This window comes from Schistocerca cancellata, chromosome 6 (assembly GCF_023864275.1).
Source record: "Schistocerca cancellata isolate TAMUIC-IGC-003103 chromosome 6, iqSchCanc2.1, whole genome shotgun sequence".
Classification (NCBI taxonomy): domain Eukaryota; kingdom Metazoa; phylum Arthropoda; class Insecta; order Orthoptera; family Acrididae; genus Schistocerca; species Schistocerca cancellata.
The window spans coordinates 172687118-172714645 of record NC_064631.1 but is presented as its reverse complement, the minus strand read 5'-3'; the positions used below and the strand labels follow the sequence as shown (position 1 = coordinate 172714645).

General features: G+C 44.7%; 1 protein-coding gene across 1 annotated transcript in view; it reads right to left on the bottom strand.

The window, feature by feature from the left end:
* The window catches only part of LOC126088232 (monocarboxylate transporter 2-like), an 87318-nt gene that overhangs the window by 1596 nt on the left and 58194 nt on the right, over positions 1-27528 (bottom strand). The window contains exons 6-7 of the mRNA XM_049906360.1: positions 25727-26038; positions 4329-4520 (exon numbers count right to left, since the gene is read on the bottom strand). Of these exons, the coding sequence (XP_049762317.1) occupies positions 4329-4520; positions 25727-26038 (504 nt within the window). The remainder of the gene's footprint in view (positions 1-4328; positions 4521-25726; positions 26039-27528) is intronic.

Below are 27528 nucleotides of genomic sequence, written 5' to 3'. Positions count from 1 at the left end.
CGAGCACTTATTTCAGATACCGTTCGCATATTAAAAATTGCAGCATTAAGTCTTTGAACGACATCCTGAACGTGGGCTTTCCCCGACAGTTTACTATCTACTCGTATATGAACACATAGAAATCTGAACTGTTAAGTTTCACTAATATGCCCATTCAGCCGGCCGGAGTGGCCCAGCGGTTAAAGGCGCTACAGTCTGGAACCGCATGACCGCTACGGTCGCAGGTTCGAATCCTGCCTCGGGCATGGATGTGTGTGATGTCCTTAGGTTAGTTAGGTTTAAGTAGTTCTAAGTTCTAGGGGACTTATAACCACAGCAGTTGAGTCCCATAGTGCTCAGAGCCATGCCCATTCTGTGAAAATTAAAACGTAGGGTTTTGTTGAATTGTGTGTTAGAAACGATAAAAACTTAGTCTTACTGTGATTTAGAATTAGTTTATTTTCTACAAGCCATCAACTATGTCGCGAAATGCACTGTCTGAAACAGAGCCAATGATGCACACAACATCCTTTACTACCAAGCTAGTTTCGTCAGCAAACAGAAATATTTTAGAATTACCCGTAATACTAGAGAGCATATCGTATACATAAATAAGGAACAAGAGTGGTCCCAACACTGATCCCTTGGGCAACCCTACCCCCCCCCCCACCCCCACCCCCTCCCACATTAGAACATACCCCACTCAGACCGCACTACGTTGCCATTCTCAGCACTGTGAATAATGACCTTCTGCTGTTTGTTGTTAAAGTAAGAGGTAAACCAATTGAGAGGTACTCCCCGTATTCCCTAATGGTCCAACCTCTGGAGCAGTATTTTGTCATCAACACAATCAAACGCCTTAGTTAAATCAAAAAATGTGCCTAACGTCTGAAACCTTTTGTTTAACCCATCCAGTACCTCACAGAGAAAAGAAAATACAGCATTTTCAGTTGATGTTCAATGATGATTGTAGATATTAAAGCAGGGGTGTCCAATACGCGGCCCGCGGTCTGGATGCGGCCTAAAGCAAGTATCAATGCGGCCTAACACGTGAGCATCTATCACAGAATCGGTAAAACAAATTCCATAAAATTGCGTTTACGTAAATTTCTGATAAACTGAATATTTTCAGACTGAGACTCCAGCAACACGATGCGGTTCTTTCATTGGTCCATTCCACCTTTTTTTTCCTTTTTAGGATTCCGTGACCCAACTCTAACAAAGTAAACTTGTAGCATAGCTTTGTTGTCCGTCTGTCTCTCCATCGGTCGGTCTTTTAATAACTATTTTCTCAGGGACAAATAGACGTACCAAGCCAAAATTTATATCACGTATTACACTCTACGGTCCCTTGGCGATGTAAACATATTAAGCCTCTAAGTCAATTCAGTCAAAAGATACGGCCATTTATGTCACATATTTTTATACTCGAAAATTCGCTCATCATAACATATAGCGTACTTCCCGTTGGCCTAAAATCATCAAATTTATCAAGAATCAAGGCTTCGAAGCAAAAGTAAAGGGGAAAAAACCGAAATTGTTAATTTGTAATTACATCACACGAGAAAATATTTCTGTTGTCATTTGTTATCCGACTTCAGATTTGAAATTAAAGCGTTCTAAAATGTCTTGGAATCGCAGGAACCGATATCTTGCCAGCGTCAATGTTGGTAACAAGCAAAGGTCGTCAATATCCTCGATTGTCGGAATGGATGAACTGTCTATATAGGTCAGAGCACCAGTCCTACTGGGACCTGGTCAGTTTTTAATAGAAAATTACTGGCGTCGAATAACGATAATGAGAAACAGTCTTTTGGGCAACGAACTGGCGGACAAGTTGGCAAAGGACGCAGTCGTTACGGAGAGCCATGAGTACAAGTCCCGAATTTTGTTGCCAATTTGAAGGTATCGATAAGGAACCAGTGGGACAACCAATGGAGACCCTCTGCCATCTGTTTGGTGTGGTAATATAACGATCTGTATCCCGCGTCCTAGCTACAGGGTGATATTCCAAACAAAACATCTCACGCCGGATTTATGGAACGGTAATACGTCTGAAATTTAGCCACGGACGCTACGAAAAACATCTTCACCGACTCGGAAGAAACTGATTCTCCCTACTGTGAATTTGGAGAGGAAGAAAATCTTAGCCACGTGACGTATTGGTACAAATAACGAAGGGATACGTTGGATGTCCTACCTCTACTGATGTGGAACATGGGACGTGTGGACCATTTAGCGTGAGACACTCCTGGCAATAACAGGCACCAAAACTTTCCGGTGGAAGTTGAACATTGTGCCTAGATCTTCAATAGAAGAGGGGTAAGACCTTAAAGGAACTTTGTTAACTAATTCCTCACATGTGTGTTATTGTGTGTTTTTTAATAATTTGTATGTTTTGTCTTGTTTGTATAAGATGTCACAACCAAGCCAGTGTTGCTCAGTTACTCCCGGAAAACTCGCCAAGCAAAACTGTGAAAGGAATGATGCACATGACTTGAATCGGCAATACCATGAATTCGTGAGTAAACAAGAACAATTTTGATGCACCGCACATGGCTGTATGACTGTAAAAATCGAAGTCAACTGAAAATAAAAAACATAATATGAGGTGACATTTTCACCTGGTTTCTAATAAACTAGTCATCAGTTTGAATACTGAGGAAGTTCAGCTGAACTTTTCGATCTGGGTCAGAATATGAACATTTATAATATATTGTCTTTCCTACGAAAGCATTATATGGATTTCCTTCGATTTCACCTCGTTCCAGAAGCAATTGTAGTTACAGGAAGGAAGTCATGTGATGCACAATGATGCCGGAAAGAAATGTCACATAACTCATAAAATAGCGAATCAGCCATCGTTTCAATAGCGGAGATTTTGTGAAAAAATGCTTTGTGACTGCCGCAAGACTTTTACATACAGTGCAAATTGCTCATTTCGAAACAAATCAGTTTTCAAGTGGTACGGATTGCAGACGTGCTGAAGAAATGTCGAAGAAGTGCGGTCTGAAATCATATGGATTTATTTATTCGAAGGGTATATAATCAGTGTCCTTCTCATCGCAATATGTACGGCACCACCGCACTTCCGCATTAAGTTCGCCAACACCTCAACAACATCTTCCGCAGACGTTGTATAGGACGGGGGGCCCTGTAGCATGGCCTGCTAGACCACCGGATTTAAAACCGTTGGGTTTTTATTTCTGGGGGCATCTGAAGAGCGTTGTGTATGCTGAACTGGTTCCTGATGAGTAAGCCCTCCAACAGCGCGTTCACGACATCTGTGACGCTATTCGGAGAACCGAAGGAACCTACGAAACAGTGCATTCTTGCGATATGCGATCGCGTGCATTGAATCCCTTGGGGACTACTTTCAACATCTGGTGTGACGCGGATGCGATGCAGCTCTGTCCTGTTTTAGTAGACCGTCCATTTCCGGGCACCTGTTCATAGGACCTTCTTTCCTCCATTTCCAGCCACAAATCCGTTCCTGTACAACGTCTCCATACACTTCGTTCAATTCCATCGAAAACTGTAGCAACAGGTAATATAATAACGCGTGCGACTTCAGAAAATTCACTACGCCCACCACCAATCCCATCGTATGTCCCATGCCTCATGCCTCTTTTATGTACAAAAGAAATAATCCCGTACAAATCGTCTGTCGATTGTTGTAATTTTTAGCTTTTACGTCGTCAGTTTAAAATGTAAATTCTTTCCGCCTGGTCTTTTAATGTCGTTTCATAGCAAATTTGCGACACCCTTCTATGATGCGACAGCATAATAGATATTGAGCGTTCTCATCCTTTTCGTTCGTGATTACCTTTTGTTTTTAGAGGATTGCAGTGATGAACTGCCAGACTACTTCTGTTTGTGGAAACAGTCACTGGACCTGCGGACTTCCTTTAGACCACGAATAGTGAAGGATAGCGCTTACAACACGAATCTACCGAACTGAAGAAAGTTGTGCCATCCAAAATAAGCCGCACCAGATGCTGAAAGAAAGCGTCTCATCGCACTGCTAAATGAAATGTCGCGCTATACCGAGGAGGACCGAGCAAATCTGAGATCTACCGTATAGTGCCGAGAGAGGACGTCGGCAGCACACTGTGCCGTGGCCGACCCTGCACTATATTGTACGCTGCAGGATCATTGAGTTAAATGAATCTTTCGACCAAAATTGAAACAAAAATGGGGTTGTCTCCTAAACAAGAGTTGCTGAATACTTCACTTAAAGACAAATAGTTGAATGTGCGTCACTCTGCAGTCGGAAGACACCCTTATTATAAGAATGAGTGCTGGGAAGTGTTAGGTACCGGGTGTATGACGCCAGACCCGACCCTTACCTATGATGGGCCCCACGGCGAGCAGCATGAATCCGGTGCAGACCATGTTGAGCCCCACGGCGGCCGGCAGCTTCTCCTCGGGACAAACGTCGGCGACGCACAGGTTGTTGTTGACGACGGCGGCGCCGCGTGAGAAGCCGCACAGCGCGTTCCACACGCACAGCGGCACCATCCCGGTGCTCATCGCTATTGCTGAGAACAAGACGTCATGACTTTTTACATGGTGCACTGAGCAACTGCTATGCTACTTACAATCAAGTGCTCCTTTTAAAAGTCAGGTGTTAAGGTGTATGTTTAGCGACGTCCAAAAGTATTGCAACCCTTTTTTTCCGGCCAATTTCGGTTGAACAAATGCGGAATTTGTTGTGAACATCGTGAAATATTCCCGATCCAGTCATTATAAAACAAGCGAACACCGTCCGAATGGACTTAGAAGCCCCAACGGTACCGACCGGGCGCCGTATCGTCCAGAGCTCTAAGGCATCACCGGTTGCGGATACGGAGAACCGTGTGGTCAGCACACCAGTCTCCCGGCCGTTGTCAATTTTCTTGTCTTGACAGCAGTCGCTACTTCTCAATTAAATAACTTCCCAATTGACCTCACAAGGACTGAGTGTGCCCCTATAGCTTCATGAATTACCGAGACGGGGCGGCGCTATACGTGGACTGCAAAATGGCGTCAGTAACGGAGGGACGTTTCAAGCAGAGAGCTGCCATTGAGCTTTTTTACGCACAAAACCAGAGCGTTGCAGATATACGCGCTTGAAGGACGTCTGCGGAGACCTGGCAGTGCACAAAAGCACGCTAAGTCAATGGGCATGGCGCCTGTCGTCGTCGCAGCAAGGTCGCGAAAACCTGTCCCCTCTCCAGCGTGCCGGACGGTCGCACGCAGCTGTGACTCCTGCAATGCTCAAACGCGCCACAAAAATTCAAACGAATTTCTCCTTGTCAATGACACCCCAAGACCTCAAACAAGTATGCGCTCCCGAGAGGAGCTCACTAAACTTAATTGGACCATTTCTCTCATTACCCTACACCAGGGGCGGGCAAACGTTGCACGCGGCTCATAAGCGCACAGCGCCGCACGTGTGCTGCTCGCATGCAGGCGTCGACCGGGGCTGTGGCGACAGCCGACAGGTTGCGGCAGTGTAGTGCCAGGCTAAGCTGCGGACGTTGATGCGAAGCGAGCACTATGTAGTGAACGTTGTATTTCAAGAAACGGAGAAGTGGAGATTTGCTATCTTTTAAAAAGTAATGGGAGAATCATTTTTTCTTTGTGCAAAAACGTGAAAATTCGAAATGTTTAATATGTGACAGTATTCTCGCTGGTCAACGGAAGTTTAGTATTGAAGGCAATTATAATAAATTTCACAAGGACGAGTACAATTTATTGTCGGATTCTGAGCGGATGGGGAATTGACTGAGCTTAAGAAGAGCGATCTGACGATACCAGATGAATCTGTCGTAGTTGGCCGGCCGGAGTGGCCGAGCGGTTCTAGGCACTACAGTCTGGAACCGCGCGACCGCTGTGGTCGCAGGTTCGAATCCTGCCTCGGGCATGGATGTGTGTGATGTCCTTAGGTTAGTTAGGTTTAAGTAGTTCTAAGTTCTAGGGGACTGATAACCACAGCAGTTAAGTCCCATAGTGCTCAGAGCCATTTGAATTTGTCGTAGTTGCTGTTGTCACGAGAGATCTGCGACTTTCTCTCGTCATGTCTCTCATCTAACTGATTTAACATTTTATGGAGCACAGTTTTCAAGTTTTCAGGACGACAACAATAATAGCCCAGCTGTATGTGCAAGTTAAAAGACTGCGCTTAATATAGCGAGAGCTGGAAAACCATTTGCTGAATTAATAAGTCACGGTTAAGAGCAAACGTCAGTGATAAAAATTTACGAAACTGTTTGTGTTTGTCTGTATGTAGAAATTTTGTTCCAGATATTAAACGTATTGTAAACTCCACCTGTGATAATTAAATAAAACGTATCGTAGGTAATAGGTACTCTTTCAAACCATGATTTCTTTTAAGCAATCTTACTAACCTTATTCATTCACTCAATAAAGCAAGCTAGGAAACAAAACGCTTTACAGAGGAAGGAGCGGACAGAAGGTATGGTGGGGATGGGAGATAAGCGGGTAGCCAGCTTGCCCTTGTGTGCACGCGAAATACTCTCCTGGAAATTGAAATAAGAACACCGTGAATTCATTGTCCCAGGAAGGGGAAACTTTATTAACACATTCCTGGGGTCAGATACATCACATGATCACACTGACAGAACCACAGGCACATAGACACAGGCAACAGAGCATCCACAATGTCGGCACTAGTACAGTGTATATCCACCTTTCGCAGCAATGCAGGCTGCTATTCTCCAATGGAGACGATCGTAGAGATGCTGGATGTAGTCCTGTGGAACGGCTTGCCATGCCATTTCCACCTGGCGCCTCAGTTGGACCAGCGTTCGTGCTGGACGTGCAGACCGCGCGAGACGACGCTTCATCCAGTCCCAAACATGCTCAATGGGGGACAGATCCGGGGATCTTGCTGGCCAGGGTAGTTGACTTATACCTTCTAGAGCACGTTGGGTGGCACGGGATACATGCGGACGTGCATTGTCCTGTTGGAACAGCAAGTTCCCTTGCCGGTCTAGGAATGGTAGGATGGGTTCGATGACGGTTTGGATGTACCGTGCACTATTCAGTGTCCCCTCGACGATCACCAGTGGTGTACGGCCAGTGTAGGAGATCGCTCCCCACACCATGATGCTGGGTGTTGGCCCTGTGTGCCTCGGTCGTATGCAGTCCTGATTGTGGCGCTCACCTGCACGGCGCCAAACACGCATACGACCATCATTGGCACCAAGGCAGAAGCGACTCTCATCACTGAAGACGACACGTCTCCATTCGTCCCTCCATTCACGCCTGTCGCGACACCACTGGAGGCGGGCTGCACGATGTTGGGGCGTGGGCGGAAGACGGCCTAACGGTGTGCGGGACCGTAGCCCAGCTTCATGGAGACGGTTGCGAATGGTCCTCGCCGATACCCCAGGAGCAACAGTGTCCCAAATTTGCTGGGAAGTGGCGGTGCGGTCCCCTACGGCACTGCGTAGGATCCTACGGTCTTGGCGTGCATCCGTGCGTCGCTGCGGTCCGGTCCCAGGTCGATGGGCACGTGCACCTTCCGCCGACCACTGGCGACAACATCGATGTACTGTGGAGACCTCACGCCCCATGTGTTGAACAATTCGGCGGTACGTCCACCCGGCCTCCCGCATGCACACTATACGCCCTCGCTCAAAGTCCGTCATTTGCACATACGGTTCACGTCCACGCTGTCGCGGCATGCTACCAGTGTTAAAGACTGCGATGGAGCTCCGTATGCCACGGCAAACTGGCTGACACTGACGGCGGCGGTGCACAAATGCTGCGCAGCTAGCGCCATTCGACGGCCAACACCGCGGTTCCTGGTGTGTCCGCTGTGCCGTGCGTGTGATCATTGCTTGTACAGCCCTCTCGCAGTGTCCGGAGCAAGTATGGTGGGTCTGACACACCGGTGTCAATGTGTTCTTTTTTCCATTTCCAGGAGTGTACCTGTTAAATGCACGCGTGCAAGTGCACCGCACATGTGCAGGATTCCTGCCCGCCCCTGCCCTACACCAAGGATCTCGGACATTTCGAGTTTCATACACTTGGCCCAAGGAAGGCTGCATTCCGTGGGAAGCAGCATGTGTATTATGGGGAGCGGGTTGATGCAGCAAGATATTAGCTGTGACGTGACCGGTTGAGTGATAGCATGCGGGCATACGGGCCCTCGCAGTAAGGTGGCGCAAGGCCGTTGCATTGCACGGAAATTACGTTTAAAATCAGTTTTATAGCCAAAAGAGCGGGGAATTGAAGTACTGAATAAAGCCCACCCGCTTTCGGAAAAAAATATGTTGCATTGCTTATTGAGCGTCCGTCGTACCTTAATAACGACAAAGCTATACGTTGTCAATGTCATTTTGTTCAGTAGAGTGCATGAGCTCTAAGAGTAAACGAGTACTACAGAGCGAGGCGACGCAGTGGTTAACGTAATGGACTAACATTCGGGAAGACGACGGTTCAAACCCGCATTCGGCCATTCTGATTTAGGTTTTCCGTGGTTTGCCTAAATCCTTCCAGGCAAATGTGGGAATGGTTCCTTTGAAAGGTCACCGCCGATTTCCTTCCCCATCCTTCAAACCACCCGAACTTCTGCTACATCTCTTATGACCTCGATGTCGACGGTTCGTTAAACCTGCTATTCCTTCCTTCTTTAAACGATAACTTACTGGTGAAAACATCTTAAACACGTCACAGTTTTGCTTACAATTCCAATATTTGTAAGTTTAAACAGACATTAGCGTTCAGCATCGGATAGGGGCCCGGTACATGATTTCACGGGAGAAGACGCAAGAGAAACCTACTTGTACTCCATGGCACATAAGAAAAGAATTTTTCTCTGAGAAAGACTGTATAACAGGCGTTGAAACGTAGGATTAGCTCGCACTGCTAAGGAACGAAGTTTGCCACACAAAATATCAGTCACCCCCATAAAAGAGCGTTAACGGTCCCTCTGGAGCGCTGTAATTTCTGCACTAAGTCAACCTGCAGCACTCGCGTAGGTTGTATTGCTGCAGGGCAGTAAAATTGGTCAGCGTGGAGAAGCGACAGACGGCCGATATGGCTGAGCAGGTCCTAGGCGCTTCAGTCTGGAACCGCGCCACTGCTACAGTCGCAGGTTCGAATCGTGCCTCGGGCATGGACGTGTGTGATGACCTTACGTTAGTTAGGTTTAAGTAGTTCTAAGTTCTAGGGGACTGATGATCTCATATTTTTAGTCCCATAGTGCTCAGAGCCATTTGAACCATTTTTATTTATTTTTTTATTTTTATTTTTATTTTTATTATATATATATATCTTTTTTTTTTGTGGAGACCCGACAGAATTCCAGAAAGGAGCATCGTATGCCATGTGCACATTACCGCACGGTCAGTAAAGTTACCTGCTTTGTTGTGTTCCAGTTCCGTTCAAAGTGTCTACAAGGAATTCCTTACCACTTGATAGCGTATAACAAAATTAACTACAGTGGTCGTAAGGATATGCTAACTGATACTGGCCACAGGCGAGTGTCACGTCTTGTGAGTCACAATCGGTTCCAGCGCCGGCAGGAATTCCTGCTGTCATTGGACGCAGCTCCATATCAAATAGTTCTAGAGCGAACATCGCGATAGGAACTACTGGCAATAGCCATTTTGCGTCTGCAATGTCGCAAAACTCCACTACGCACGGTTGCACGTATGGCTGCACGCCTTCGATGGACCAAGTAACACAGAAACTAGGCAGTGCCTCACTTGATACTTGGACTGCTGCCCGACGAGTCTCCATTTTGCCTCTTTTGAAATAATGGAACGCATCGAGTCCATCGAGTCTCCAGTGCGTTTATGTTTGGAGGCGCCATTACTAGTGGACGTGCCCTCTACAGTCACAACGAAACTTGTCAGATATTGGATTCGGAATTTTCCATGGTGCCTTAGTTTACACTTAAACTTTTATTAAAAGGATATATTACATTATGTCTACATATACCAACATACAGCTTCTGAATTGGTTATAGTACACTGGTGCTCTATCATCAATGTTTCGGTAATTACAAGCAAGTTTTCGTTTGAGATTTGTTTTCTGGATCCGAAAATAGAGTACCTCGTTGTATATCTTTTCAGCCACATATATATTTTGAATTTGGGTTTCTTTTCTGCACTTTACTGGTCTTATATAGACACGATTTTATACACATACACTCAAGCAGCGAGTGGAAATTGGTCGAACCCTGTTCTCCTGCTTACTAGGTAGATGCGTTAGCCACTAAGCCACCTTGGCACAGCAGCACGGAGTACCCTGGCATGCCTTCCTCCTCGATCTAAATTCTCGCTGCCGTCCTAGCCTTGTTTAAATTGCGCTTAGACACGAACAGAATTGCCGAGGCTGTCCATGTTCTGGAATAGCAGCTCAGCATCGAACGTAAATGGGGAATCCAGTCTGAATCCAGGGGCAGGTACTTATACAAATGAAACGCCACAAAGACTTTACTGCTCTCATACAGATATGATTTTATGTACGTAGACTGACGCGACGAGTGGAAGTTTGCATCGAGGGGGAGGCGTGCCAGGATAATCCATGCAGCTGTGTGAACTACCGTGCCAGGTTGGCTTAGTGGCTAAAGCACCTGCCTAGTAAGCAGCAGACCCAGGTTTGATGCCCAGCATTGGTGCAGATTTTCACTCACCGCTTCAGTCTATATACAAAAAACATTGCGTTACGGATTTCTGCAGGTACGCTACACACCATTATCATTGCCAAAGGGCTACTACGATAGGCAATAGATATTTATACTGCAGAATCTTGGACTAACATTCAATAACGAATCCGGAATCGGTAGTTGATAATCCAAAACGAAGCCTACAAAAATTATGATAATTATCATTTCACTGTCCATCCTCTACTTTTTTCTTCTTGATATACATAAATTCAGTCCCCAACCACGATTTCTGTCCTTGTGTTCAGGCAAATTTCAGAGACTACTCTAGCGACTGTGACATGATTTTGACTAATGGAAGACTGAATCACAAGGAAGATTTGTGTATATAATTTCATGCAATTTGGCCGAAGTATGATGGCACTGTGGAAACGGTTCCAGTGCCATCTAGTGGCCAATAGCAGAACTCCTTCGAGTCAGGAGACAGGAATAATTCCGCCCGACAGCAGCGCCAGGCTGGTTTGAGCTACGACAGTGATATGCCATATAGCAAAATCACTTAAACATTTATTTTCTGTCATGATATTGTTTTTGTGCGGATGCTCTTTTGTCTAAATCATCGTGAAAGCATCGCTGAAGACGTACTGCGTCACGAATGAAATGAACTCTCATCTGATGATACAGTTTACAACCATAATATGTTTGCTGAAGCTTTAAATAAATTGAATAAAGAGGATGAATCTCCATCACACAGATCTATAACACACTTGGTCTCTCCTTACTGATCAATTCAAATATAAATACATCAGCCAATACAGAGTTTCCCGAGAAGGAATCTACGATCGTTACCAACTTTTACAGACTCTTCAAAGTGAGTAGTGCGAATACAGAGAAAAATCCTTTACTTACTTTTTTCAACTCCACCGGGAGATATGCGCAAGACATTTTCAGTTAGTCTAGCCTACTACTCGCAAAAGTGGGGTTTGGTGAGAAAATTGCCCTCGTTGTGACATCGTCTGGTACCGCAGGCGAATAGCTCATCCTACAGGCAGTCTGCCCTAAAATTGTATGGTGACGAAACTTCCAGCGTTTGGAATGTTTCAGAGCGAAGCAATGCTGGTAAATTGATGCAGGATTGCCCTTTGATAGTTAAGGATGACGTTTAGATCTCCCATTAAACATCCTTGAAGCGTTCGGGAGGACACTGCGAGTTCTTCGCAGCAAGAATAGTCCTATGGGCGGTTGCACCGTTTCGTTCTCTGGAGACGTCCGTCAAACCCTGCCTGAAACAGCAAGTCAATGCATCGTCAAGACGATTATAATACCACAGAAAATAAAATAAGGACGTAAAACTATCGCGAGAGCTCTATCTCCCATACGAAGTAAAACACATTTTGCTAGTAACTTGCTGAAAATAGGAGATTACAAATTTCAAGCAACGAATGGTAAGATAAATCTTAATAAGGACTTTTTTCTATATCTATATCAAATTTCTCTAAATTAAGTGAAAACAGTATACCGATCTATTTATGACATGTCAAGAGACTTGATTGGTTCCAGGAAAGAGCTATGTTTTCACCTACAAGTCACTAAAGTAAACGATTTTGTCCAGGATTTAGGTCCCAACTTTGCTGGAATTGGACTACGTGCGCAGATGTTTTTCACATGACCAGTTGGACGAGTATGTGGCTCTGTCACGAGTGACATCAAAATATAATACGTTCATTTATACAGCTAATCCTGAAGAGGTTATAAACATAGTATACAATAACATATTTTAAATACACACAAAATACTTGCTGTACCCTCACCTACCCGAAGAGGTAGAACACTTTGTGTGTGTTCAACGCCTCCAGTACTCTCCAGTCTCAGCACCACATTGTACTTCCTCCCACCCACTCCTCAATCCTTAAAACCCCTTCACCGTCTGCTGCGTTAAAACCAGCACATACCACCATTTTTCATCTTTTAAGTCCCTTTTTAACCTCCTCCCCCTCCCAGAACATGTGTGAACTCCTGATAGATAGCTATCTATCTTACTACTCCTGGTATACCCACCGTCAACGATCCAGTCCAACATCTTTCCGCGTAACAGACATGTAGCATACGTTATCTTTTATGAGTTACTTCCTCGCATACATATTTCATACATTTTCACACAACATCCTCCCTATGTCTATCCTCATTCTAGTTCCTTGGTTACCAGGAGCCACTATAATCACCACCATTGCATCGGATCTAGATGAATAACAAATTAATTGACGAGAGAAAGAAACCTTCTTGGTACTCGCCAAATTACGGACTGATTTGGACCGTTCCATGTAGCAGCAGCCACTTATATAACTCTAACAGCGTATTCTCTGGGAAATGCTTACTTCCCACATTGCATCTGATACGATTTCACACTAAATCATTAGCATGAAACGCCACTAATCGTTAACTGCTGCCTGCAGTTCAGGGTTCGCCAGTTTTTGTTTTTCTTATGTTAAGATTTCAGGTGGATGTTCTGTGCCCAAGGTCCGTCTTCCTCATGGGCGGTCGTATCCAGCACAGTAAGAGGCAGATCGCTGAGTTTGTTGTAATATCTTTGAAAAGTTTTTGCTCATAGTTTGTGGTAGGAAAACTCGAATCACCCGCCACAAGTGATCCATATTTACGGATTCCAGATATGTACATTTCACTCTTTGCTCCCGTGGTCGCTTTGTTTGTGCCCAACGTACCCCTAGGCTTGGAGTTGCACTCATGAACTAATGATATTAAAACAGTATGATATCATGTGTACGTTACAGATAAAGTAAAGATTTTTTCCAAAGCTATGACCCCAAATTACATTTTCATAATATCAACTGTCATTACATTTGAGTTGCGTGGAAGGCGGACAAGTCACAAGCTGGGTAGTGTTTTCGAGAGTGATCGCACTAACTTCTAATCTGAGAGCAGCGCATCACTTTTGTCTGATAAGGTTACGTCGTACGTTTCTGTTACAAGGTGTTTCCCTGGGTGTTATGCAGAATTGTGTAATGTGGCTTATCTGCTGAAGTAAATTATCGGTAAACGTCTCACCTGTTTACTGTAGCCTTTCTAACAGATACTGCAGCTATTACTACGTGCTTAACCTGTTGATAGAGAGTGGAATTTGGACTACTTCAAGCGTCCTTTATAGTTGCAGTCTTACTCCCTGCTGCCAGCAATAGAAAGTTCTCCTTTTAGCTCTTACTTCTCTATACATGAGTTTATTTTGCCGTATATTTCTTAACATTTAAGCAGTACAGCCTATTTTCTTCAGTTAAAACTATCTATGATTTTTGAAAAGATATTTTTCTGATACGTCGTCAGAAAATGTAAGCACCAACATAGCTGTCTTCAGGTCAGGCCGCGCCTTCTTTCTGTCGGCAGCGTCGAGTGCACTCAAATTTCCAAGGCTACTTAGGACAGTTTAGCGTAACCATTGTTCGCACGGCGTGTCGTCATATCAAAAACTAAACTCTACTCGAAAAGCCACGGAAAGCCGAACGGTACCGACCGGCTGCCGTCTCATCCTCAGCCCAAATCCGTCATGAGATGCGGGCGTGGAGGAGTGGGGGTTTAGCATACCGCTCTCCCGGCAGTTACCAGTTTCCGTGGCCTGGAGCCGCCACTTTTGAATCAAGCAGTTCCTCGGTTGCCCTCACAAGAACTGAGTGCACCACGTTTGCCAATAGCTGACGGCAGACCTGGATAGTAAGCTATCCAAAGGCTAACCACGCACGACAATGCTTATCTTCAATGATTTGACGGGAACCTGTGTATCCACCGCGGCAAAGCTGTTGGCCGTTTTTTGATACTATTTACTACAATTCCAGAAACAGGATTGACAACTATGCTTCTGTAAGTCATAAAGTTAACCCAACACCCAACATCTCCCTTGTCATAAGTATAATTTCACCCGAAAAATATTTGAGACACTCTTATAAGGAGACATTGGTTGCTTTCGATCGCTATAGTTTATGTAGAAATGGTACCAGAAGGACATGCGATCAACCGTCACTGATTTAAGTCATGTCTATGTAGTGGTGTGTTTATACTATTTGCTTTTATGGAAATAACGCATTAAGATGGAGCGACAAAGAAACAGATTGGCAGAAAGGAGCATTCGTGTCTGCTCGTACCCATGACCAGAGCTATAGTTAAGTTGCCCAATTTGTTGGGTTATCAGTGGCGACTCTCCGACGTGTCTACAAGGAATGATGTGCCGCTCGCACAAATCTAACACATCATAACAATAGTTGTCTTAGAAAGGTCCAAACCGACAGTAATCGGAGACGAGCCTCGCGCCTTTCAGCGACAATGGGTTTCACAGATGTAGTCAATCGTAATGTGAACCGGGTAAGCCGGCCGCGGTGGTCTAGCGGTTCTGGCGCTGCAGTCCGGAACCGCGGGACTGCTACGGTCGCAGGTTCGAATCCTGCCTCGGGCATGGGTGTGTGTGATGTCCTTAGGTTAGTTAGGTTTAAGTAGTTCTAAGTTCTAGGGGACTTATGACCTAAGATGTTGAGTCCCATAGTGCTCAGAGCCATTTCAACCATTTGAACCGGGTAACGTTAGTGGCAAAATTTCTGGATGTTAAGATGAAAACAACAGCAATAAGCCTCTCGGAAAAAGCTTCCTCTAATACCATGGAAGCTATTCCCTCATGTATTACTCCACATTCTATCATCCTGTCCCTTCTTCTAGTAAATGTCTTCCACACGTTCTTTCCTTGTCCATTTTGCCAAGAACGTCCTCGTTAGTTATCATTCCACTTAGTTTTTAGCCTTCTTCTCAGTTCTTTAGCTATTTATTATCTTCATGACGTCTATGTCTGATAGTAGACTTGTGTTGGCAAGGAATGCTCTCTTTACCCTGTACAGTCAGCATTCTAAGTTCCCTCCGCTTCGCCTGTCACGCATTATTTTGCTTGCGAGGTACCGAAGTTCCTTCATTACATCTTCGCACGCCGAAGATTGTGGACGGTCTTTGTTTGCTTAATCTATCCGCAAATGATTTAGGTTTACGAAATGTCCTCCAGCAGCGAATTTACAGTGGCTTACAGCATTATGTATGTAGATGTTCCTGTAGACTAACGTTGATCAGACAGTGACAATATACAAGATGTTTCAGCTGCTTCTACCGCTGGGTTTTATACAACCTGCGACCCCTTCAAAAACCACATGCGAGATTTTCATATGCTTTCACTCACTACGTGCAAACTATAACTGCTACAGAAAAAAATTAACGGGACATTTTTGTGGGAAATCAATTTTGTCCTAGGATACGTTTTCACTGAAGGCCACTTTTCGAGTTATTCAAGAAAAAAGTGTTTGAATATAACTTTGGTTCGTTTTTCTTGAATAACTTGAAAACTAGCGCCTTTAGCGAAAAGGTATCCCAATATAAAATTTAACAGCACTATTGGCCATTAAAATTGCTACACCACGAAGATGACGTGCTGCAGGCGCGAAATTTAACCGACAGGAAGAAGACGCTATGATAAGCAAATGATTAGCTTTTCAGAGCATTCACACAAGGTTGGCGCCGGTGGCGACACCTACAAGGTGCTGACATGAGGAAAGTTTCTAACCGATTTCTCATACACAAACAGCAGTTGACCGACGTTGCCTGGTGAAAAGTTGTTGTGATGCTTCGTGTAAGGAGGAGAAATGCGTACCATCATGTTTCCGACTTTGATAAAGGTGGGATTGTAGCCTATCGCGATTGCGGTTTATCGTATCGCGACATTTCTGCTCGCGTTGGTCGAGATCCAATGACTGGTGGCAGAATATGGCATCGATGGGTTCAGGAGGGTAATACGGAACGCCGTGCTGGATCCCAACGGCCTCGTATCACTAGCAGTCGAGATGACAGGCATCTTGTCCGCATGCCTGTAACGGATCGTGGAGCCGCGTCTCGATCCCTGAGTCAACAGATGGGGACGTTTGCACGACAACGATCTGCACGAACAGTTCGACGACGTTTGCAGCAGCATGGACTATCATCTCGGAGACCATGGCTGCGGTTACCATTGACGCTGCATCACAGACAGGAGCGCCTGCGATGGTGTACTCAACGACGAACCTGGGTGCACGAATGGCAAAACGTCATTTTTCTGATGAATCCAGGTTCTGTTTCAGCATCATGATGGTCGCATCCGTGTGTGGCGACATCGCGGTGAACGCACATTGGAAGCGTGTATTCGTCATCGCCATACTGGCGTATCACCTGGCGTATCACCTGGCGTGATGGTATGGGGTGCCATTGGTTACACGTCTCGGTCACCTGTTGTTCGCATTGACGGCACTTTGAACAGTGGACGTTACATTTCAGATGTGTTACGACCCGTGGCTCTACCCTTCATTCGATCCCTAAGGAACCCTACATTTCAGAAAGATAATGCACGACCGCATGTTGCAGGTCCTGTACGGGCCTTTCTGGATACTGAAAATGTTCGATTGCTGCCCTGGGCAGCATATTCTCCAGATCTCTCACCAATTGAAAACGTCTGGTCAATGGTGGCCGAGCCACTGGCTCTCTTCACAATACGCCAGTCTCTACTCTTGATGAATTGTGGTATCGTGTTGAAGCTGCATGGCCAGCTGTACCTGTACACGCCATCCAAGCTCTGTTTGACTCAATGCCCAGGCATATCAAGGCCGTTAGTACGGCCAGAGGTGGTTGTTCTGGGTACTGATTTCTCAGGATCTATGCACCCCAGGATCTATGCTGCATAACTTAATCATATCTAACACTTGGTTCAAGAATCATAAAAGAAGGTAGTATACATGAAAGAATCCTGGAGACACTACAAGGTATCAGATAGATTATATAATGGTAAGACACAGATTTAGGAACCAGGTTTTAAATTGTAGGACATTTCCAGGGGTAGATGTGGACTCTGACCACAATCTATTGGTTATGACCTGTAGATTAAAACTGAAGAAACTGAAAAATGGTGGGAATTTATGGAGATGGGACCTGGATAAACTGAAAGAACCAGAGGTTTTACAGAGTTTCAGGGAGAGCATAAGGGAACAATTGATAGGAGTGGGGGAAAGAAATACAGTAGAAGAAGAATGGGTAGCTTTGAGGGATGAAGTAGTGAAGGCAGCAGAGGATCAAGTAGGTAAAAAGACGAGGGCTAATAGAAATCCTTGGGTAACAGAAGAAATATTGAATTTAATTGATGAAAGGAGAAAATATAAAAATGCAGTAAATGAAGCAGGCAGAAAGGAATACAAACGTCTCAAAAATGAGATCGACAGGAAGTGCAAAATGACTAAGCAGAGATGGCTAGAGGACAAATGTAAGGATGTAGAGGCTTATCTCACTAGGGGTAAGATAGATACTGCCTACAGGAAAATTAGAGACCTTCGGAGAGAAGAGAACTACTTGTATGAACATCAAGAGCTCATATGGAAACCCAGTTCTAAGCAAAGAAGGGAAGGCAGAAAGGTGGAAGGAGAGTATATAGAGGGTTTATACAAGAGCGATGAAGTTGAGGACAATATTATGGAAATGGAAGAGGATGTAGATGAAGACGAAATGGGAGATAAGATACTGCGTGAAGAGTTTGACAGAGCGCTGAAAGACCTGAGTCGAAACAAGGCCCCGGGAGTAGACAACATTCCACTAGAACTAGTGACGGCCTTGGGAGAGCCAGTCATGACAAAACTCTACCATCTGGTGAGCATGATGTATGAGACAGGCAAAATACCCTCAGACTTCAAGAAGAATATAATAATTCCATTCCCAAAGAAAGCAGGTGTTGACAGATGTGAAAATTACCGAACTATCAGTTTAATAAATCACAGCTGCAAAATACTAACACGAATTCTTTACAGATGAATGGAAAAACTGGTAGAAGCGGACCTCGGGGAAGATCAGTTTGGATTCCGTAGAAATGTTGGAACACGTGAGGCAATACTAACCTTACGACTTATCTTAGAAGAAAGATTAAGAAAAGGCAAACCTACGTTTCTAGCATTTGTAGATTTAGAGAAAGCTTTTCACAATGTTAACTGGAATACTCTCTTTCAAATTCTGAAGGTGGCAGGTGTAAAATACAGGAAGCGAAAGGCTATTTACAATTTGTACAGAAACCAGATGGCAGTTATGAGAGTCGAGGGGCATGAAAGGGAAGCAGTGGTTGGGAAGGGTGTGAGACAGTGTTGTAGCCTCTCCTCGATGTTATTCAATCTGTATATTGAGCAAGCAGTAAAGGAAACTGTGGTGTCACCGCCAGACACCACACTTGCTAGGTGGTAGCTTAAATCGGCCGCGGTCCATTAGTACATGTCGGACCCGCGTGTCGCCGCCATCAGTACTTGCAGACCTAGCGCCACCACATGGCAGGTCTAGAAAGACGGACTAGCATTCGCCCCAGTTGTACGGACGACATTGCTAGCGACTAGACGTACGAAGCCTTCCTCTCATTTGCCGAGAGACAGTTAGAATAGCCTTCAGCTAAGTCCATAGCTACGACCTAGCAAGGCGCAGTTAACCATATCTGGAGAGAGTCTTACTTGTATTCACCATAGAGATGTACCACACAAGAGAATAAAGTTAAGTATATGAGACGCTCCGTTCTTTTCTTATTAGCATTCATTGAGCATCCTGTTTCAGACTTCACGATATTCTGGGTGAGATTATAGCGTGCCTATTCGGCCCGTCTAAATAACACTGTGTCGGCACTTCTGTCGACACATAACAGAAACAAAAGAAAAATTTGGAGTGGGTGTTAAAATTCATGGAGAAGAAATAAAAACTTGGAGGTTCGCCGATGATATTGTAATTCTGTCAGAGACAGCAAAGGGATTGGAAGAGCAGTTGAACGGAATGGGCAGTGTCTTGAAAGGAGGGTATAAGATAAACATCAACAAAAGCAAAACGAGGATAAAGGAATGTAGTCAAATTAAATCGGGTGATGCTGAGGGAATTAGATTAGGAAATGAGACACTTAAAGTAGTAAAGGAGTTTTGCTATTTGGGGAGCAAAATAACTGATGATGGTCGAAGTAGAGAGGATATAAAATGTAGACTGGCAATGGCAAGGAAAGCGTTTCTGAAGAAGAGAAATTTGTTAATATCGCATATAGATTTAAGTGTCAGGAAGTCGTTTCTGAAAGTATTTGTATGGAGTGTAGCTATGTATGGAAGTGAAACATGGACGATAAATAGTTTGGACAAGAAGAGAATAGAAGCTTTCGAAATGTGGTGCTACAGAAGAATGCTGAAGATTAGATGGGTAGATCACACAACTAACGAGGAGGTATTGAATAGAATTGGGGAGAACAGGAGTTTGTGGCACAACTTGACAAAAAGAAGAGACCGGTTGGTAGGATATGTTTTGAGGCATCAAGGGATCACAAATTTAGCATTGGAGGGCAGCGTGGAGGGTAAAACTCGTAGAGGGAGACCAAGAGATGAATACACTAAGCAGATTCAGAAGGATGTAGGTTGCAGTAGTTTCTGGGAGATGAAGACGCTTGCACAGGATAGAGTAGCATAGAGAGCTGCATCAAACCAGTCTCACGACTGAAGACCACAACAACAACAACAACAACAACATGCACCCAAATTGCGTGAAAATGCAATCATATGTCAGTTCTAGTATAATATATTTGTTCAAAGAAGACCCGTTTTTCATCTACATTTCTTCTTGGTGTAGCAATGTTAATGGCCAGCAGTATAGATTAAATTTCCTACAAAAATGCCCTGCACATTTTTTGTGTAGGATTAACAGTTAGTGCGTAGCGAAGAAGAGACTATGATAATTTGCATGTGATATTCGAAGGCACTGCAGGCTGCATAAAATCCATTCGTACGGGGAGCTGAATCACCCTGTGTATAAACCACCTGACCAAAAATGTGGAGCACTGAGAGGACATGGTCAGATTTAAACGTAATTTCGTGCACACACTCCACCAAAAGGCGCTTAATTGAATGTAGGTGCTTGTGACAGGTATAAAGGACACCAGATTGTGTTATTGTTGTTTGTGTTCAGTGTTATTACCAGGCCTGGTTGGGTATACAAGGAGCACGAACGGCATCAGATATTGAGTGATATGGAGGACATGGAAATGCCACATACTCATGTGAGTTACAGTTATTAGCACCTGACAGAGTTTGAAAGCGGCCTCATTGGTGACCACTATTTGATCAGCTGGCCGAATCGTGCAATACACAGATGTGTGGGGCATTCAGATGTAGCCCGTGCATATTCCGGATTTGTGGTTCATTCAGAGGTGGCTAAATGTTGAACTGTGAGGAAACAGGATGGCAGGCAAATTCGTCATCAAGGTTCCAGTGGATCACGTTCGGCCACCACTAGCTGCACCAAGCACGTCATAACTCTTTCAAATCTATGCCTTCTACCCGATAACAAGTAACAGAGCACTTAACGGTATTCTGTGTCATGCAGCACCTTTGGCCAGACACTAGCAGCAGCTGGACTATGGAAATACCATCCTGCTATTAACATCAGAACAGAAACGTCTGCGTCTGTAGTGCTTCCGTGCTTCTGATGAACGGTGTCGCACTACGTTTAGCGAAGAATCGCGTTTCATTACCACACCAGATGGTTCGCGGAGAAGTTCAATACTTCCAATGGTTTGGGGAGGTACAGCAATGTTACACGCGAAGTCCTTTTGTGGGGAGCCATCAGGTGTGACTTCGGACCATGGCGCGTAGTCATCTGAGATAATCTAACAGTTCAACAGTACGTCATGGACACCTTGCACCCTCATGAAACACATCGTGGTGCGAGTTTCCAACAGTTCAATACTGCTCTACACATGGCACGTGTCTCTATGAGCTGTGTACGTGTTATTTAGTCATTTCTGTTGCTAGCGAGATCCCCAGGTCTGCCCCGACAGAACATGGTTGGGACCAGACTGGGGGTCAAATTCGTCCCAGTGTCAGTGTCCAGAATATCCAGGACCAGTTCTAATAGTTGTGGGCGAGCTTGCCTCAGGAGAGAATGCAACAGCTTTATACACTCTTCTCGACCGAATAGGTGCTTGCATCTAGGCCAGAGAGCATCCACCGTGACAATAATAAATTGGCTCAAACTGCAAAGTTCTTCGTGAATTTGACTAGGTTTTGCAGTCACTGACATAACATCACTGACCTTCTCCACCTGAATTTCATTTCGCTTCCTACTACCCTTCTGGATACTTCACCTTTTTTTCAGGCAGGGTTGGTAAAATAAAACAGGCCCAGAAAATATTTATAAGACTGACACTCATATGACCACCGTTTATGATAAGAATGCCCGTTACAAAAAAATACTGGTAACCATGGTTTCGAAGCCCCACTCCACATGCTCTGTCTCGAGGACTTTACTATGTCATTCCGTCTGGATAAGTGAGAAGACCAGGCGTACATTCATTGTCGTCTATTACACGAAGCACAATTCGTGGAAAACATTTAGGAAGTCAAAATATTCACGGGTGTACTGCCGGTCTACAGTGCCCGTTGGACACTGTGGACCGGCAGTACACCCGTGGATATTTTGATTATCAAATACGCCAGGAGAAACTCAAGAATCACATTTAGGATGTATTTACGCAAGAGTTTAAGACGTGAAGTGCTTTGGCAAACCCTCCAGCACAGTCTAATGGAGAACGTAGAGGCAAAATTCCGCTAAGTGGACTATGTGGGGAATAAAAACTGTAAGTGTCCGGTCGGAATGGCCGTGCGGATCTAGGCGCTTCAGTCTGGAACCGAGCGACCGCTACGGTCGCAGGTTCTAATCCTGCCTCGGGCATGGATGTGTGTGATGTCCTTAGGTTAGTTAGGTTTAATTAGTTCTAAGTTCTAGGTGACTGATGACCTCAGAAGCTAAGTCGCATAGTGCTCAGAGCCATTTGAACCAAAAAACCGTAAGTATCTGAAAAGAGTTGGACAACAGTAAACAATGCACGAATGGAGGAAATCCCGGAATAAAGAGCAACGTAATTCCGATGTAATTTATCTTTGCAAGTGGGAGTCAACAGGTGGTCGCGTCGAAACATTATCAAGTGCATCTGCATCCTTACAAATATGTATTAGTTTGCGTCAGTTGAAGCATCCAAACGAATTTTCGCTTGTTGAGTTCTACCAATGGTTTTTGAGTACAGTGGATGTAGGACTTCTGGAATCTCAGATGATTCGTGGTCCAGCCTGTCAGGATATGTGAACTTACAGAAAATGTGCCATTTGCATCAGCAAAGTCCCATCAGTACTTCTAAGAGTCTGTTGCTCACATGATATCAAAATTCTTTCCGCAAAATGTAAATACCATCCAGTAAGTCTAAAATCTGTTTAATCCATACGTTTGTCAACCCACAGTAGATAGACGACTGTGTGGATATTTTAAGGAAGTTGATGCAACAACACATGCCGCGCTAACAACCTTGTCACAAGTGAATGAGTTGTTTAGTGAAGCGTGGAAAATCAGCAAAGGCAGTGCAGTCGCTTGACCATCTAGACCGGCTGATCTATCGCTTTGTGGTGTTTACCTTAGGAGCAAGTTGGTCAGGTTTACCCAAATCTTACTCGCACTCTGGAGGATCTAGAGCAGAACACCGAAAACGGTACTGCTGCTATCCCTTACGCAGAGCTGCTACACATATCTCAAAGCTTGAGAAATCGAGTGCAGTGCAGCTTCGAAGTTAACGGTGGCCACTTCCAGAATATTCTGTGATGCTCATTAGCAAATGTAAATCCCTCGCAAATTTTGTAAGGCCAGCTTCATTTTTACTTGCATATATATATATATATATATATATATATATATATATATATATATGTGTGTGTGTGTGTGTGTGTGTGTGTGTGACCAAAAGTAACTGGACACCTCTACATTGACCTACTGATGCTATGGGAGGCAGATCTGTTGGTATAAACCGAGAGTGCATGTTGAGTGTTGTTGCTAGAAAAGCAGCAGAATGGTTCGGCCAGGAGAGGTCGGTGACTTTGAATGTGGACTGGTCATTGGATGTCACATGAGTAGCAAAGCCATCAATAACATTTCAGCCATTCTACAGCTGCCCATGTCGACTGATGTGGTCGTCAATTGGAAAGGAAACGAACAACCACAGTGGAAGGAATCTATCGTGAGTTTCAAAGCGCCACCTCAAGCCTAGATAGTACGATAACTATGTGTCAGATATTAAATGCATGGGGTGGAGAGGTCAAACAGCTACTCACAATACACGTGGTTCTGTAGACGATGGTAAGCAATGATTGAGATGGTGCAAAGAGCTTCACCATTGGCCAATGGATAACAGGAAACAATTGATTTGGAGTGACGAACCACGTTATACCCTGTGGCATTCCGATGGAAGAGTTTGGATTTGAGAAAGAGTGCAGAACGTTACCTTCCATCACGTATAATGTCAACAGAGAAGTAGAGAGAAGATGGTGTTACAGTATGATTATGCTTTTCGTGATTGTGGCGTAGTCCCTTCATTGGGACTAAGGAAACGCTAAATGGGAAAGGAAATTAACACATTTTACAGCACGGCGTATGGCGCACTTATGAGAGAGCTCGAAGGCGATCATTGTTTGTATTGACATAAAAATTCACCCCCCTCCCCATCATAAAGCAGCACTTGTGACGCCGTGGTTTGTGAGCAATAAAATTCTGCAGTGGACCGCATAGAGTCCCAAAGTGAACTCAATGGCAAACCTCTGGAATGAGGTACAATGTCGACTTCACTCAAGACCCTAGTGTCAAACGTCACTACGTACTCCGGCTTCGGCTCTTGAGGAAGAATGAGCTGCCATTCCTCCACAGACATTCAGACACCACACTGAATGTGTCGCCAGTAGAGTGGGTCGTAAGGTGAATGGTGGACTCACCCCATACTAAAGACCCCAGTCCGCGTCTGGTTGCTTTTGATCAAACAGAATACACTCATTCTGTCTGTGGATTTATTATTTTGCGTATCATAATCTCCTCACTCTGACATCGCTGAATAAGGGGGATAATGGGAATGGAAGTTGCCCTTTTTTTTCACATAGAGGAAAGGAAATTGAAATTATTACGTTCATAATATCTGCAGTCATTGTAGGCACTACATACAGTAATACAGTGGGCTCATGGATTCTTGTGCTCTGAAGCAAGTACTTGGCTTTGTTATTCTAGTCCTAACGCACGCAGACGATCTTAAGTAAGAATATAAATACATAGACAGGAGTTACGTGGAGACTATGAGAAGCACTGAAAATCAGACTACAAAATATTCTAGTTGTTTATTTCTTGTACTGCCAAACGTTAAACATGTGAACCACGTGGGCAGAACGAGAAACAAAGTCAAGCGAATCGCATTTAGCACAGATCTGTGTAAGAGTACTGAAACTGCGCCAGTGGAAAACGCGTCGTACGGAATAGATCTCAACCCGAATTCTGGAGTCGAGATCACTTGTTCTACCGACCAGAATAATTAAGTATCAAGAACAAAAATGTATCACCAGAAGGGATTGAGCAATTTCCTTGTCTAACTCTCTGTGGCGTGAGGTACCTCCCACGCAACTCTCTGTGGTCTCAGCATTTCTGAGTACATAGCTAACAATCTGTTGTTAACAGATTTTAGAAGAGTTGACTAAATAAAGATTAGATTGCAGTATGAGCATCTGAAAGCAACAACATGAACAAAATTTATCAACTGTGCCTGATCCCAATGAACTCTTGAAATCTACCGTGCAGAGTTCACACACAACACTGCCCAAATCATTGATGGCTATCATAAGAGCCAAAGATCACAAACATGAAGGACCCTCTTGTATTAGAACTTACTTCTCAGTGTATCAGCAATCTAGCTGCCAGAAGCTTAAAAATGGTTCAGGTGGCTCTGAGCACTATGGGACTTAACATCTGAGGTCATCAGTCGCCTAGATTTAGAACTACTTAAACCTAACTAACCTAAGGACATCACACACATCCATGCCACAAGCTTAGAGAGGCGGAAATTCATCAAGCTTCATTTCGCACATCATGGCTGATGAATGAAAGGAAGGACACGGACTCCTCCGCCATTGTAACCCTATTTCCTCTGTCAACGCTCTTCGCACTTCATTAAGGGGACGACCTGAGTTAGGGTTAGCTGATTGGTGCCACGCTCACCTGATCGCGTGAGGGCCATGAAGCAGGCTCCGAGGAAGAAGGTGTACCTCGCCCTGGCCTTGATGCGGTCCGTGATGGGAGGCACGGTGAGGCGCGACACGAAGTCGCCGGCGGCCATCATGGTGAGGCAGAGCGCCGTGTCGGTCATCGACAGACCCACGTGGCGCTGCAGGTAGAACGGCAGCAGCAGCGAGTAGTTCACCGTCGACGTCATCATGCTCGCCGTGCCCAGTAAGACGTTCAGGTACACCCGGTTCCGCAGCAGGTCCAGGTCCATGAAGGCCACCACGCGCCGCCAGATTGGCTGCGGCTCTACAGCAACACAATGGTTCAAATGGCTCTGAGCACTATGGGACTTAATATCTGTGGTCATCAGTCCCCTAGAACTTAGAACTACTTAAACCTAACTAACCTAAGGACATCACACGCATCCATGCCCGAGGCAGGATTCGAACCTGCGACCGCAGCGGTCACGCGGTTATAGACTGAAGCGCCTAGAACCGCATGGCCACACAGGCCGGTTACAGCAACACAAAAGATACTGTCAGATTCAGCGAGTCTTCGATGCTTTACTGTACCATACATGTCTTGCTGTGGGGCATAGTCCATCAAGTCCACCAGCCCCCTTCCGTAATGACTGTGATTCTGCAACAACGCAAAAGGTAGTTTCAGACTCTGCTAGTCGTTACAGCGCCTTTGGACAACCCACAGTAGGTCCCGGAATACCAAAACGATTATAATTCTGCAACAATCAACAGTCTGACATTCTGTATATTTCCCATACCGTACTACACTGTCAGATTCTGCAAGCCTTCAGCTCTTTACAGCTCCTGTAGACGTTAGTGAAGCCTGATATTGTCAGCGAGGACAGGCACACTTAATGTACTTATCGAACAAAACCCGTTTTTTAATTTAGTGCCTACACTAAAACATTCCTACTACAGTTAAAGTACGATAATTAGCTTTGGTAGCTATCTGCAAGCATCTTCAGACCTTACATTGCAAAGCAGCGGTGAATATGCATTGAAAACCAACACGAACTGTAGTTACACAATGACATACACTCGTAAATACGAAGACAATGAGAGTACATAGTTTAAAAACATCACCGTGAGCAAGCCAGGTTGCAGACTAATCTCACAGAATGACAGTAAAAATGAAGGAAAATGGCCGAAAACTGAAAATTCAAACAACCGTCGTCGACAAACAGGTCAAAACTACCCGGTCACAGACAGTAAAATAACTGAGAAGTGTGTGGAATGGGAGAGAGGTAAAACGGGGCGCTGAACACCTAACACAGATGATTTACTTTGACTATCGGAAAGTGTCAAGCCCCTGAAAGGACCCTCTTCACTAACATCTCGTATTGTAACCCAAAAATGTGACATTTCCATATAAGAAAACTAGACAGCTGTTACAGTTTCCTAACCACCATTATGGAAAGGAGAAAGATGTGAGCAATGAGCGAGTAATATTCTTCACACAAAATGTAGATATCTGAGATCCGAATGTTCTGAAACAGATTACGAGAACGTCATTCATGTTCCAGGGTTACACCTTTTATCTTCCCCGTAACCAGTTTCCAATTAAGTTTAGCCATTTTAGCTGGGAAATAATAAATTATAGCTCCCAAAGAGGTTGGTTGACCACTGGTGCCTACGAAAACATGGCATTATGAAAACCCTGTAAATTCATCAACCGACGTCTGCCTTCATTGATGCAGGTACCAGATACAAGGCAACCATGATAGCTTTGACCAATAGAATCTCGGCAGGAGAATGGAGTCATACCATCACATCGTC